We start from the raw sequence: 13,297 nt of genomic DNA on the forward strand, positions 1-13,297 counted from the left end.
CCCAGCACCCCTGAAATAAGCAGACTTTAGTAACTGTTCCTCATTTTTTGTGAGCCCTACTTTGCTGTTGGGTAATCTAGACGAATGTGACATCACCAGCCCCATGACCTCCCCTTGTCTGGGCTATCACCATGTACCTTCACCAGAGATATCACCTCTGATTATCTGGTGGCATCGCCAGCCTGACCAGGTGACATCCTTACATCTTCCTGCGTGACTGGTGACATCCCTCTACCTGCAGCAGCACCCTCATTGGTTCTATGTCACAATTTAAATGTCCCGTGACGCCACCCTGCCTGCCTCATGACTTTGGGCAGCGGACCTCTGTCCTGCCCAGTGGCTGGTGTTCACTGTGTCACAGGCCTTGAGGAGGTGTGCGGGCCGTGGGGACTCCGGGAGGCTAAGCGCGTGGCAGGTCAGATGAGACCCTAAGCCCTGGTGGGGACTGGCGATGGCGGAGGAAAACGGGAGGCCTGTGGACTAAGGCTCACCAATCCCGGGAGGGGCGGGGGTGGGGCGTCTGACCCATTTCCCCTGGAGAATTCTCCTTTCAGATTTCCCGCGCCGCCCACCGTGAACTCCGCGCCCCCCCGCCACCCCGACTCCGCCCCGCCCGGGGAGGGGGGCGGGGCCCGCTGCCCGGGGCGGGCCGGAGAGGCCCGGCGCAGGCGTACGGCTCCGGCCGCGGCTGCAGAGGCGGGGGGCAGGCGCCCTTCCCGCGTCGTCCCGGCCTAGCTGGAGGCGGGCGCGGGCAGGGCGCCTCCAGTGGCCTTTGTCGCGGGCCCGGAGCGCAGGCTTGACTGACGTTTGGCGGGGGCCGGGGGCGGGCGGCCCCGCGCGCAGCCCGCGAGTGTGCTGGGGGGAGCGGGGAGGGGGAGCGCAGCCGCTCATTGGCTGGCGCGAGCGTGGGAAAGAATGCGGAGCCGAGTTCACACGCCCTGCGGCCGCGCCGCCTTAAGTAGCCCGGCGGCCGGCGACGCTCCGCGCGGGCCCGGAGGCGCGGGGGGCGCACCATGCCCGCGGAGACCTCGGGGAAGCCGAGAGCCTCGCCGCCGGCCGGAGCGCCGGCTGAGCCCCGGAGCGCGGCGGAACACCGAAAGGTGGGGACCTGCCGGGCGCGGGGTGGGGGGCGTGGGGTGGGGCGGACGCACGCGGGACTCAGCCACAGCCCGGCCCGCAGTCCTCCAAGCCGGTCATGGAGAAGCGGCGCCGAGCGCGCATCAACGAAAGCCTCGCGCAGCTCAAGACCCTCGTCCTGGATGCCTTCAGGAAGGATGTGAGTCGGGGTCGGGAGGTGGGATCGAGGGGCGGAGGGGGGGGGGCGGGTGCCGGGAGCCTCGGCGCGCCGCCGTGTTGCCAGCCGCCCACACCGTCCCTGTCCCCAGAGCGCCCGCCATTCGAAGCTGGAGAAAGCGGACATCCTGGAGATGACCGTGAGGCACTTGCAGAGCCTGCGACGCGTACAGGTGACAGGTGAGGCGCGGGCGGGGCGCGGGAGGGGGAGGTGACGGGAGGCGCTCAGGGCCACCGCGGCGGGAACCGACCGCCTGTCCCCTGCCGCCCCCGCAGCTGCGCTCGGCGCTGACCCCGCCATCCTGGGCAAGTACCGCGCCGGCTTCAACGAGTGTCTGGCGGAGGTGAATCGCTTCTTGGCCGGCTGCGAGGGCGTCCCGGCTGACGTGCGTTCTCGCCTGCTGGGCCACCTGGCGGCCTGCCTGCGCCAGCTGGGGCCCTCGCGCCGCCCGGTCCCCCCGGCCCAGGTCTACGGCTGCCCGCCGCTCGCGGCCTTTGACGGTCCCTTCTTCCCCCTGCCGCGCCCCGGGTCGGTCTTGGCGCTGCGGCTCCCGCCGGGCCTGACCGGGGCGCCCCTCGCCGCCCCCAGGGCTGGCCTGCAGGGCCGGGGCGCGCCCTGGAGGCCGTGGCTGCGGTGAGGACTGTAGCGGAAGCTGCACCCCGTTCTAGGGCCGCGGCCTTTGCCGGGAGTGGACCAGAGAGTATTTGTTTCCAGGGCCCACGTTGAGAGAGTTTTTATCTTTTTTTGTCCTTGTGAAGAGTCTAGTCTGACGTCTCTTTCAGCGCTTAGCTGGGGGTGGGGGCGGTCTGCTGGTTACTTTGCGCTGGACTTCCGGGGCGGGACTTCGGGTGGCTCTTCCCCACAGTCTGCACCCTCGGGTCGGCCCTTCCCTTCTTCCCTTCCCGCCCCCCCCCCCCCCCCCCCCCCGCCCGCCCAGCCTGGCTGGTGCGCCTGCGACGGTTCAGAGGCCAGCGACCCTCCTGGGGGGGGGGGGGGGGGGTGAGAGGCCCCTCAGGAGGCTCAGGCGGCAAGGTGACAGTCATCACGTTTCCCAGAATGTATCCCAGCGTGGGAAAGCAGTTGTGCAGCGTCATTGGGCAAGATGTTTGTTTGTTTGTTTGTTTTTGTTTTTTTAAGGTACTTTACCCCACTCCCACTTCTGTGGACCTTGGAAGGTGGAGACATAGTCACACACTTGTCTTGGGCAGCTGAGCTGTGGCCAGAGCCAAAAGCTTGCCCTGAAGCTTCAGCACTGGCCTGGTCCACTTCCTACTTTGTTCTCTTGGTTCCTTCAACACAAAGCTCCCAGGACTGAGTCAGCCCCAAGGCAGCATCTGCCCAGGAGAGGGTGTCTGAGTCCTGGGGACAAGGAACTGGGGCAAGACTGGCAAAGAACACTTAGTGCCAGCGGTGGGAGGGGGAGGGGTACTCCCCCACCAGAGTGCAGTCTTGACGTGTGCCCTGGGAGGGGAGGTCTCTGCTAGTGGGAGAAGACTGGAGGGTGGTCCTGCCCATGCCTTTGTCCTGAGTACCTACTGTGTCAGCCACACAGTGCCAGGCAGTGATACTAGGCAGCATTGGACATCAGCCCTGGAGTCACTGTCCCGCGGTCCCAGGTCTTCCTGAGCTGCTGCAGGGGGCTGTGCTCCAGGTGCAACGAGGGGGTGTTCTGAGCCACATAAGCTGAGACTGGAGTGTCTCACCCTGAGCCCATCTGAGGCTGAGCCAAGATTCATTTCCCAACTGCAGCCGAGTTCATCAGATGGTTGCCTGCCTCCTGCTTGGCCAGGGCTCTTCAGGGAGAAAGGGTGGGTCACTGACAGAGGTTAGTCTGCTGCTCCTCCAGTGGCCTCCGTGGCCGTGTCGTAGGCGGGAATCACCTGGTTCTCCTACACTCAGCCATGCTCACCTGTCAGGGACTTCCAAGTCCCCACCAAGCCTGTCATCCCTGCCCTCTGGCTGCTTTGCCCATCTCCCTGAGAGTCAAGGACCTGGGTCAGTGGTGCTAGATGGTGGCAGCCACGTGGGCCTTGGAGATACACACATTCAATGATTCTGGCCCTGGGGGAACCTCAAAGTAGTCCCTCTGTCTCGGAGCTGCAGCTCTGGCAGGGCTGTGGGGAAAGAACAGTTGAACAAGGCCTGGGAAGCCCTCTTTGGCAAGAGACCTGCCCAGGGTCTATTGCTGGAGCAGGGAGCTCAGCTTGGTTGGGGGAGAGCAGTTGCTCAGGGAGGGCCTCAGTGCAGAAGAGGGGTGGGGTGGGGATGTGAAGCCTGGTGGGGGGGAGGGCTGGAGGGTGGGTAGAGTTTGTACAAAGCAGGGGTCCACACACCCTGCAGGAAAGAGAGGGTCCTCCCTACCTGTGTGGCCAAATGAAAAAGAGCCACCTGGGGAAATCACCTGGAACTTGGGGCTGTCATGCTCTCCCTCCTCCCATAAAAGGGCAGTGATAACTCTAGACCAGATCCCTGGTGTCCCATTTCCTGCCTGCCTTACTCCCTGTCCTTCCCACCCCCACCTGCACCCCCATGCTACCTTTACTTCCTGTTTCTGGTAATGTCTTAACGCTGTTGCCAAAGGGAGATTTGCAGCGAGGACCCTCCAAGGGTCTCTCAGGCTCTGTCGGGGACCACACACAGTTCCTCAGCCACACAGGCGCCTTCTGATCTCTGTGTCTTTGAACTCAGCCTCCTGGCTGGAATTCTCTCCCCACTTTCCCACCGGTCTCCGTGGGCTCCAGAGGCCAGGGCCATGTCTGTGTCAACCACCTTTGTCCTCACAGCTGCTTGGAATGGCTCAATTCATACTGACTTGATTCATTTGGATGGAGTCAGGAGGTTTGAGAAGAGTGTCTTTTGTTATTTTTGAGGTATAGGTGATGTACAATGTTACATTAATTTCAGGGGTACAACATAGTGGTTCAACAATTCCATACGGTGCTCGCTGTGATTGGAGTAGCCACCGTCTGTCAGGGTACAAAGTTATTACAGTATTATTGAGCATATTCCCTGTGCTGTACTTTTCATCGTGACTTATTTATTTTACTTTAACAATTTTTTTTAATTTATGAAGTTTATTTATTTTGGGAGAGAGAGAGAGCAGGGGAGGCGCAGAGAGAGAGGGAGAGAATCCCCGCAGGCTCTGCATTGCCAGCGCAGAGCCCGATGCAGGGCTCGAACCCACGAAACAACGAGATCATGACCTAAGCCGAAACCAAGAGTCAGACGCTTAACTGACTGAGCCACCCAGCTGCCCCAATTTAAAAAAAAAATTTAAATGTGTATTTTACTTATTGTGAGAGGGAGTGTGAGCAGGGGAGGGGCAAACATGGAGGGAAAGAGAGAATCCCAGAGCAGGCTCCTTATGGTTGGTGCAGAGCCCGATGTGGGACTCAAACTCACGAACTGCAGGATCATGATCTGAACTGACAAGAGTCAGACACTTAACCGACTGAGCCACCCAGGCACCCCGGTGACTTATTTATTATATAACTGGAAATTTGTACCTCTTAATCCCCATTGCCTGTTTCACATAGCCCCCCACCCACCTTCCCTCTGACAACCACCAGTTTGTTTCTCTGTATTTGAATCTGTTTTTTTAAAGATTTTATTTTTTAAGTAATCGCTACACCAAATATGGGGCTTGAACTCACAACCCCGAGATCAAGAGTAGCGTGCTCCGATTAAGTCAGCCAGGTGCCCCAAGAGTCTATTTTTTGATCATTTGTCTTGTTTTTTAGATTCCACCTGCAAGTGAAAGCACATGGTATTTATCTTTTTCTGTCTGACTCATTTCACTTAGCACAATACCTTCTGGGTCTGTCTGTGTTGTCACAAATGGCAAGATCTCATTCTTTTTTATAGCTGAGAGGGGTGTCATTCTTGCTTAGATTCGGGAGGTCTGAGCAAGCACAGCTCAGGCTGAAGCTGGCCCCCTCCCCAGCCTGCCCCTTCTCAGCAGCCGAGGGCACCTGGTTCTCAGGAACAGCATCCTTGCCTCCAGCTGTGGAGAGCATCCCACCCCTCCCCACGCCCAGCCTGGACACCAGCCCAGTCCAGCAGACCCCCTCCAGCAGTTTCTACAAGGCCTCAGTGGGAGGAGTTATGGCCCCAGGTTTGCAGTAATCCCTCCCTCATCAGGGGTTCTCCTTCCCACACTCCCCACTCTTCCACCCATTTCTGCCCCCTCCACCCCCAGCCCCCAGATGGGCTCTTGGTTATTCCTTTGACTCCAGCCTCCTACCCACCCAGCCAGCTATTTCTGTCTCAGCGTTTGTCTTGCAGACACTTAGGAAGCACCGTCTCCTGGCCAGGCTGTGTGGTAGGAGTGGGGGAGGGGTACGGACCTCCTCCTCCTCCTGGGTCGGTTCCCTTCCATAAGCAGGCAGAGTCTCATTCAGTATCTGCGTTTCCTTCCAGCCCAGTTCCTGGCAAGGATCAAGGGTCAATAAATGTGTGCTGAATCCATATGCACAGTCAGCAGAATTGCCTGCCTCTGTGGGTGTGGGAGCCCTGTTTATCCGGGTCCCTTCTGCCTGTGGGACCAATCGATGACAGCAAATCCTAGGTTTTTGGAATTTGGAGAATCAGTCCCTATGGTGACAGAAGAACAGGTCCACGAAACTGCAGTCAGTTGGAAATTCAGAGCAGGGGAGGGGCTGGGCTGTTTGGAGCCCTGATTTGTGAGAGGTGAGGCCTTAGCTCTGGCGCCAAAGCTGCAGTGGCCGCCCTGATTGTCTCCAGGCCCCGGCAGCCTCCTCCCATCACCTGGCAAGCTCTGCCTCACTCTGACTCCAGGACCTGCTCCTTTCCAGAGGAGAAAGCTGAGCTGAAAGTTCCCACAGCTGTGTCTGGAGTCTGCTCCCCAGACTGTATCCATCCTGGGATGTACCGTGGTCAAGGAAAAAGGCCTTGGAGTCGACCACTTCCTGAAAGGCCACCGGTGGTCCCCTCCTGGTTTGCAGCCTTGTGAATGTGACCAATAAGGTCCTGCAGAAGTGACGGGATGTCTCTTTAAGGTTAGGCTGCAGGTACATCTTGTTCCGTGCCTGCCATATTCACTCTGGGGGAGGCCAGCTGTCCTTTACTGTGGAAAGGCCAACACAGTGTGGACCTGAGTGAGAGTGAGTTTAGAAGTAGGTTCTCCAGCCCCTCGAGGCTTCAGGTGAGATCCCAGCCACTTTCAACATCTTGACAACAACTTAATGAGATCCTGAGCCAGAACCACCCAGCTGAGCAGCTCCTGGACTCCTGTCTCTCAGAAACTGTGTGACGTGTCGTTTTAAGCTATTATACTTTAATTTGTTATGTGGCAGTAAGTAACAATAAGTTGTACATAAAATAAATAATAGCAATAAACAGCTAACGTACCCACGGTCACCTGACAAGTCCCCCCCACCTGCCTTCCTGACCATGGAATGGTGGAAGAGGTTGGGTGGGGGTGAGGACTGGACTTTTGGGGAGAGTAACCCCAGAAATAGTCCCTACAGCTGTGGTCATAAGCAGGGGGTGGATTGATTCTGCTTTTGGCCAGTCTGGCTTTGATCTGGAAGCAGTTCCTAGCAAGCCCCGAGTGGATGGGTACAGTGACAGGTCCAGGGCCCTGCCATGGTGCTGGCCAGCCACAGGCCGGGTCCACCCCTGAGGGATCCAGGTGAGACTGGGGATCGTTTCTGTGGTGTAAGTGATAGGGCACCCTGAGTCAGAGCATGGAGTTGGGGATTCACAGGCTACAGGTCTCCAGTAGATGAGGGATGCTTCATGCTAGAGCCACAGCGCGTACCACCCTGGATGGGCAGCTGGCCCTGCCCCCCCCCCGGCACAGACCCTGTGACACTCAGGCCACACTGCGCTTCTCCCCGGTGGGGTGCCTCAATTCTTTTGGCAGCCTGGTAACCATGGTTACCAAAAAGTACCTGGTTGCTGCTGCCTCGAAGGTGTTTCCTCCTGGTGTCCCACCTGACGCCCGCCTACCTGGTCGCTTTGGGCTCATTTCCTGGGCCTCCACAGTCAGGAGTCTTAATGTCTGTGTGGGGAGATAGGGGCTCAGCGAGGAGTAGAAAGTCAGTGTTGGACGCTTGAAGCCCTGGGCTTGGTCCTCATCAAGCCCTGACCTTAATGTAACGGAGGTTCACACACCTGAGCCAGCAGGAACATCCTACCCAGTGGGCCAGGAGGGGGAACCTCCCTGCAGCTGTTGTGCCGGCCAGAGGCTGGTGGAGAGGAACGCTTCTCCAGCTCTGCCTCTCCCCGCACTCACGGTCCCCCCAGCATCCTTTGCCCTGTTTATTTTTTAATGTTTATTTATTGTGTGAGAGAGAGAGAGTGGGGAAGGGGCAGAGGGAGAGGGAGAATCTCAAGCAGACTCCATGCTGTCGGCGCAGAGCCTGACGGCAGGGCTCGATCCCACAAACTGTGACCTCGAACTAACAACAAAAAAAGTGCCCGCGAGCCAAAATCAAGTCGGGCGCTTAACCGGCCGAGCTAGGCCCTGCCACGCCCTGTTTAGCACAGTGAGGGGGAGCTCAGCAGCCCTGGATGTAGGGAGGTGGCAGTGTCCATCCCAGCCCCCGCGCTCACCCCCCAACTTGTGCCAAACGCTCACACCCAGAGAGCTGGGGGCTGACTGGACTCCCTTCTCATTGTTCTTTGAGGCCGCGGGCCCTGCAGTGGGTGCCCTGGACCTCAGCTCTGCTGCCAGTCTAGGGTCAGGAAAAGTGTCCCGTATGTAAGTTCTGGCCGAGCTTCTTTCTGTACATTGAGACCAGCTCTGAATGCAATGCTGGGGTGGGACAGGCCATCATCTGGCTGTGTGAGCAAGGAATTTCCTTCTCTCCTTTTCTGCTTTGGGAAAAGGGAAAGTTCCATGAATTGGCTCTAGGAGTTTGGTTTGTAAAATTAAGAGGTAAGGGTCACATGCCAGGATCTGAGCTGACCAGTCTGCCCACTTAGAGCTGGCAATCTTTGGGCAGACTTTTCCTGGAAGAGGGCCCTCACCAAAACCAGACCCCCTTTGGCACCCTGATCTCGGACTTCCAGGTTCCAGACCTATGTTTCTGTGGTGGATAAGCCACCTAGCCTGTGGTCCCCAGAGGATTAGACACCAGAGCTAACTGTTACCAAGTAGACTGGTGGCAGGAGGCCGTTGCTGACTTTCCAGAAGTCGCTGGGTGAATGCCTGCCCCTCTGAAGACAGAAACTAAGGTTCGGGTGTCTAGGCTAATGCTCTTTTGTGTGGGTGGCTCCTCCCTGGCACTAGGGTACACAGAAGGACCCCCCCCCCCCCCCCGCAGAGGGCACACACGGGGTCCTTCCCTGGCACACAGGCACAGACAGTTGGGAGGGTGGGGCCTGAGGAGCCATGGGCTTCCCCCCAACCCCCATGAACCTCATCACCTGCCTCCAATCTGACCTTTTCCCCAAAGGCAGCAAGGCAGCTTCCTCCTGGGTGGGGAGACCTGCCTGCCCAGCATGAGCCCCAGAACCCTGGGGAATGTCTGGGCCACCCCCGTCTGGAGCTTGGGAGGGTTGTGTGAAATGAACGAAATAGTGCTAGAATGTTCCAGTCCCCAACAAGTTCTTAGAGCTGGCAGCTGTGACTGCACGGCCTGTGGCTGCAACTGCGTGTGCACGTGTAACTGGGCTGTGGGTTTCTTGGCTGCCATCCACTGGAGTCTGGGGGGCACAGTCCCCTCAGACCTGCGATGTGATGTCGGGGGAAGTTTGGAGAAGGGAAGGTGGGGCGGGGGGGAAGCAGTTACCTGCTGTTCCTAGAGCAGCACCTGCCTCTGGGCTTCCAGGGATTGTCCCGCCTAGAACTGGGCTCCACCCGGGCGGGTGACTGAGGGGGACAGACATGCAGTGCCAGAGACACACAGTCCCATGGTCAGAGCTAGAGACCGAGTTACATAGAGATAGAGACCCCTTCAGAGGTGGCCAAGGCCTTTCCCACAAACACATACAGACTCAGACCTTCTCTCCCATGTCCTTGAACTTCCTTCAGTGTGCTCTGTGTTTGGGAAGGCCACAGACATGCATCCCACACCCACAATCTCTGGGTGGGGCACCCCCTCAAGGTCTTGTCAGCACAGGAGTGGTTCAGGGAAGGCTTCTAGCACAGACTGATACTGAATTTTATTTCTGCTGTCACTTCGTTGTGTGACCTTGGGCAAGTTACAGAATCTCACATGTAAAATAAGGTTAGTAATAGTACCTCCCTGGTAGTGCTATGTGGTTGAAGGGATTAAGTGAATAATCTGTATAATGACAGTTGTTTCCAGCAAAGATGGAGTAGCAGGGACCAGATTTACTTTCTTGCCTGAAACAACTAAAAACTGGACAAAATATATGAAATAGTAGGCTTTTCCCTCAGTAGGGTCCCTGAGAAGCGAGAAACCAGTGAAGTGAGCCCTGTGTTGCCCCAGCTGTCAGAAGACGGTGTTTAGCCCTTGACCTCAGGGAGGGGAAGCCAGGCAGAGCTTAGCAGACTTCCTGAGTCCAGGAGGCAGAGCTGACAGGGTGGGGCTGGGGGTCCACTGCTGGAGTCCTGTGACAGAGTGTCAGCAAGGAGAGAGAAGCCACGGAGGGGACTCCAGAGACATGCAGAGGGTCTCCCTGAAGGCTGATCGGATCACACTGGGAGGAAACTCCTTGAGGCCAGGAAAGGAGCCACCAGAAACGATTAGAGAGAAAAATCCTCTGAGTTTACCCAGGCTCATCTCTAGCCAGATTGGAAAAGCCCGTAATTCATAGGGCACATGGTAGAGTATTCAGAAGGACTTGTTCCAGTAGTGAGGGACAATTAGCCTTACGGTGAGTGCTGTTCCTAATAAAGTTTATGAACAAGGCCCCAGGGGATCAAGCTGTCTCCAGACAAAGCCCCAGAACAAAGCCCAGGAATATTTATTGGAACACAGAAATATCCAGCACCCAACAATTACTATTCATGATGTCTGGCAGCCAGTAAAAAATTACCAGGCATACAAGGAAGCAGGACAATATGACCCATAATAGGAGAAAAATCGATCAATTGAAGTAGAGCAGAAATGTCACAGGTAATAGAAACAGTAGACAAAGACATTAAAAGTGTTGTTACAGTGATACTTCATATGTTCAAGAAGCTACAGGAAAGACCGAAGGTTTGAGAGACCTTCATAGAAACCCACTGAGCTTCTAGACATGGGTGTGATGGCAGATTAGACATTGAGGAGGAAAATACTGGTAATAGTGAACTGCAAGTATACCCATAAAATCTATTCAAAGTGAAAGAGACTTAAAAAGTGGAAAAGAAGCAAAGACAAGAAAAGCACATTAGTTAGTTGTGGGACAACTTGAAGTGGCTTAATATACATGTAATTGGAGTCCCAGAAGGAGGAGGAAGAGGAGGCAAAACAACAACAACAACAACAAAAACACTGAGAAATAATGAATAGAATTTTTCCAATATTGATGTCAACTATAAACCCACAGATCCAAGAAGCTCATTGAAACTCAAGCCTAAGAAATTTGAAGAAAACTACGTCAAGGAGCCACATAATCAAACTGCCGCGATACGGGGATAAAACAATGGTGTCCATTCTTGCCGCTTCTGTCCGGCGGTGTAGGGAGTTCAAGCCAATTAGGCAAGGAAATGAAATAGAAGTCACCCATACTGGAAAGGAAGAAGTAAAACTGCCTGTGTTCAAGTGACATGATCTTATATGCAAAGAAATCCACTAGGAAAACTATCAAAACTAATACATGAATTAAGTGAGGTTGCAGGGTGCAAAATAGATATTTTAAAAATCAGTAGTATTTCCAAACACTGGCATCTAATACTTTTGAAAATGAAATTAAGAAATCTTTCACTAATAATAACATCAAAAAGAATAAAATACTTAGGAATATATTTAATAAAAGAAGTGCAAAACTCAGGCTTTAAAACAACAGAACATTTACTGAAAGAGAGTAAAGAAGTTCTAAATAAATGAAAAGGTATCTCATGGATCAGAAGATTAAACATTGTTCAGATATTGATACTTCACAGGGGTGCCTGGGTGGCTTAGACAATTGAACATCTGGCCCTTGATCTCAGCTCAGGTCATGATCTCATGGTTTATGGGTTCCAAGCCGCCGCGTCAAGCTCCGTGTTTCTCCTTCTCTCTCTCTCTCTCTCTCTCTCTCTCTCTCTCTCTCTCTCTCTCGCTTTCTCAAAATACATAAACTTAAAAAAAAAAAGATGCTAATACTTTACAAACAGGCCTTTGGTTTTAATGCAGTCTCTAACAAGGTTTTAGTTAAGATTTTTGCAGAAACAGACAAGCTGAATTTCCAAATTCATATGGAAATTTAAGCAACCCTGAATATCCAAAATGGTCTTGAAAAAGAAAAGCAAAGTTGGAGGGTTCAAACTTCCTGATTTCAAAACTTATTACAAAGCAATAATAATTAAGACACTGTGGAACTAGCATGAGGTTAAGCATAGTGACTGGTGGAATAGAACTGAGAGTTCAGAAATAAGCCGTCATATTTACAGTCAGTTCATTTTCAACAAGAATGTCAGGACAACCTAATGTGGGAAGAGTCATTTCAACAAATGTTGGGACATCTGATCAGCCATTCCCTTCCTCACACCATACACAGAAATTAACTCAAAGCAGATACTACACATAAATGTAAGAGCTAAAACTTTCATAAAATTTTTAGAAGAAAATGATCTTGGGTGATGAAGGGCCTTAAGCAAAGCCTTTTTAGGCATGATACTAAAAAGCATAAGTGACAAAAGAAAAAGGATAAATTGAACTTTGTAAAAATTAAAACTTGTGCCTCAACAGGCATTATCCAAAAAAAATTGAAAGAGGAGAAAAACAATGCAAAACATGCATATAATATATAAATATGTATTAAATATATAAATATGTATTAATAGGTATTATATATATATATATATAATATATAGATAACTCTCAACTCAATAATAAAAAGACAACCCAACAAAAAAAAAAAATGGGTGAAAAATCTGAACAGACATTTCTCCAAAGATATATAAATGGCCAACAAACACCTGAAAAGCCACTCAGCATCATAGCCATCATGGAAATTTAAATCAAAACCACAATGAGATACCACTTCACACCCACCAGGATAGGTATAATTAAAAAGGGGCGTCTGGGTGGCTCAGTCGGTTGAGTGACTCTTGATTTCAGCTCAGGTCACGAGCCCAGGGTCCTAAGATTGAGCCCTGCGTTGGGCTTTGCACTGAGCTCTGAGCCTGCCTAAAATTCTCTCTCACCCTCTGCCCCTCTCCCCCACTGGTGCTCTCTCTCTCTCCCTCTCAAAAAAAAAAAAAAAAAAAAAAAAAAAAAAAAAAAAAAGTCTGGCCCCGTCAGTACAGCATATGACTCTTGATCTTAGGGTCATGAGTGAGAGTCCCACATTGGGTATAGAGATTATTATTTACTTATTTTTTTCATGTTTATGTATTTTTGAGTGAGAGAGACACACACAGAACTCCAGGCTCCAGGCTCTGAGCTGTCAGCACAGAACCCGATGCAGGGCTTGAACTCACGAACTGCGAAATCATGACCTGAGCTGAAGTCGTACGCTTAACCGACTGAGCTACCTAGGTGCCCAAGATCACTGTGAAAAATAATAAAATTAAATTTAAAAAAAATTTAAAGTACAGATGGGGGTGTTAGCAAACTTGTGGAGAAATTAGAACACTTTTACATTGTTGATAAGAATGTAAAATGGTGCAGCCATTTTATTTATTTGATATTTTCTTTTTTCAATTTATTTTTTATTTTTATGGCTCAAGCACAGTTAGTTTTTTGTTTTTTATCCAAGTTAGTTAACATGCAGTATAATAATGATTTCAGGAATAGCATTTAGCGATTCATCACTTATGTATAACACCCAGTGCTCATCCTGACAAGTGCCCTCCTTAATGCCCATCCCCCTTCTAGCCCATCCCCCCACCCAGTGCCCCTCCAGCAGCCCTTAGTTTGTTCTCTGTATTTAAGAGTC

The 13,297-nt window shown here is 52.8% G+C and overlaps 1 protein-coding gene across 3 annotated transcripts; it reads left to right on the forward strand.

The window, feature by feature from the left end:
- Window positions 1-345: 345 nt before the first annotated feature.
- HES4 (hes family bHLH transcription factor 4) lies at window positions 346-2,051 on the forward strand. 3 transcript variants are annotated; one of them, XM_053899141.1, is made up of 4 exons: window positions 346-415; window positions 1,181-1,276; window positions 1,386-1,473; window positions 1,570-2,051. In XM_053899141.1, the coding sequence occupies exons 2-4, from the start codon at window positions 1,196-1,198 to the stop codon at window positions 1,929-1,931; spliced, it is 531 nt and encodes a 176-aa protein (XP_053755116.1). In that variant the 5' UTR covers window positions 346-415; window positions 1,181-1,195; the 3' UTR covers window positions 1,932-2,051. The 3 variants fall into 3 exon arrangements, with proteins under 3 accessions (XP_053755116.1, XP_053755114.1, XP_053755115.1); XM_053899139.1 differs by lacking the exon at window positions 346-415 and adding an exon at window positions 649-1,067 and having other exon boundaries at window positions 1,180-1,276; XM_053899140.1 differs by lacking the exon at window positions 346-415 and adding an exon at window positions 653-1,100.
- The last annotated feature ends 11,246 nt before the right edge of the window (window positions 2,052-13,297 follow it).

The sequence above is a fragment of the Panthera pardus genome, unplaced genomic scaffold (assembly GCF_024362965.1).
Source record: "Panthera pardus isolate Hobbes unplaced genomic scaffold, ASM2436296v1 HiC_scaffold_11, whole genome shotgun sequence".
NCBI classification, from domain to species: Eukaryota; Metazoa; Chordata; class Mammalia; order Carnivora; family Felidae; genus Panthera; species Panthera pardus.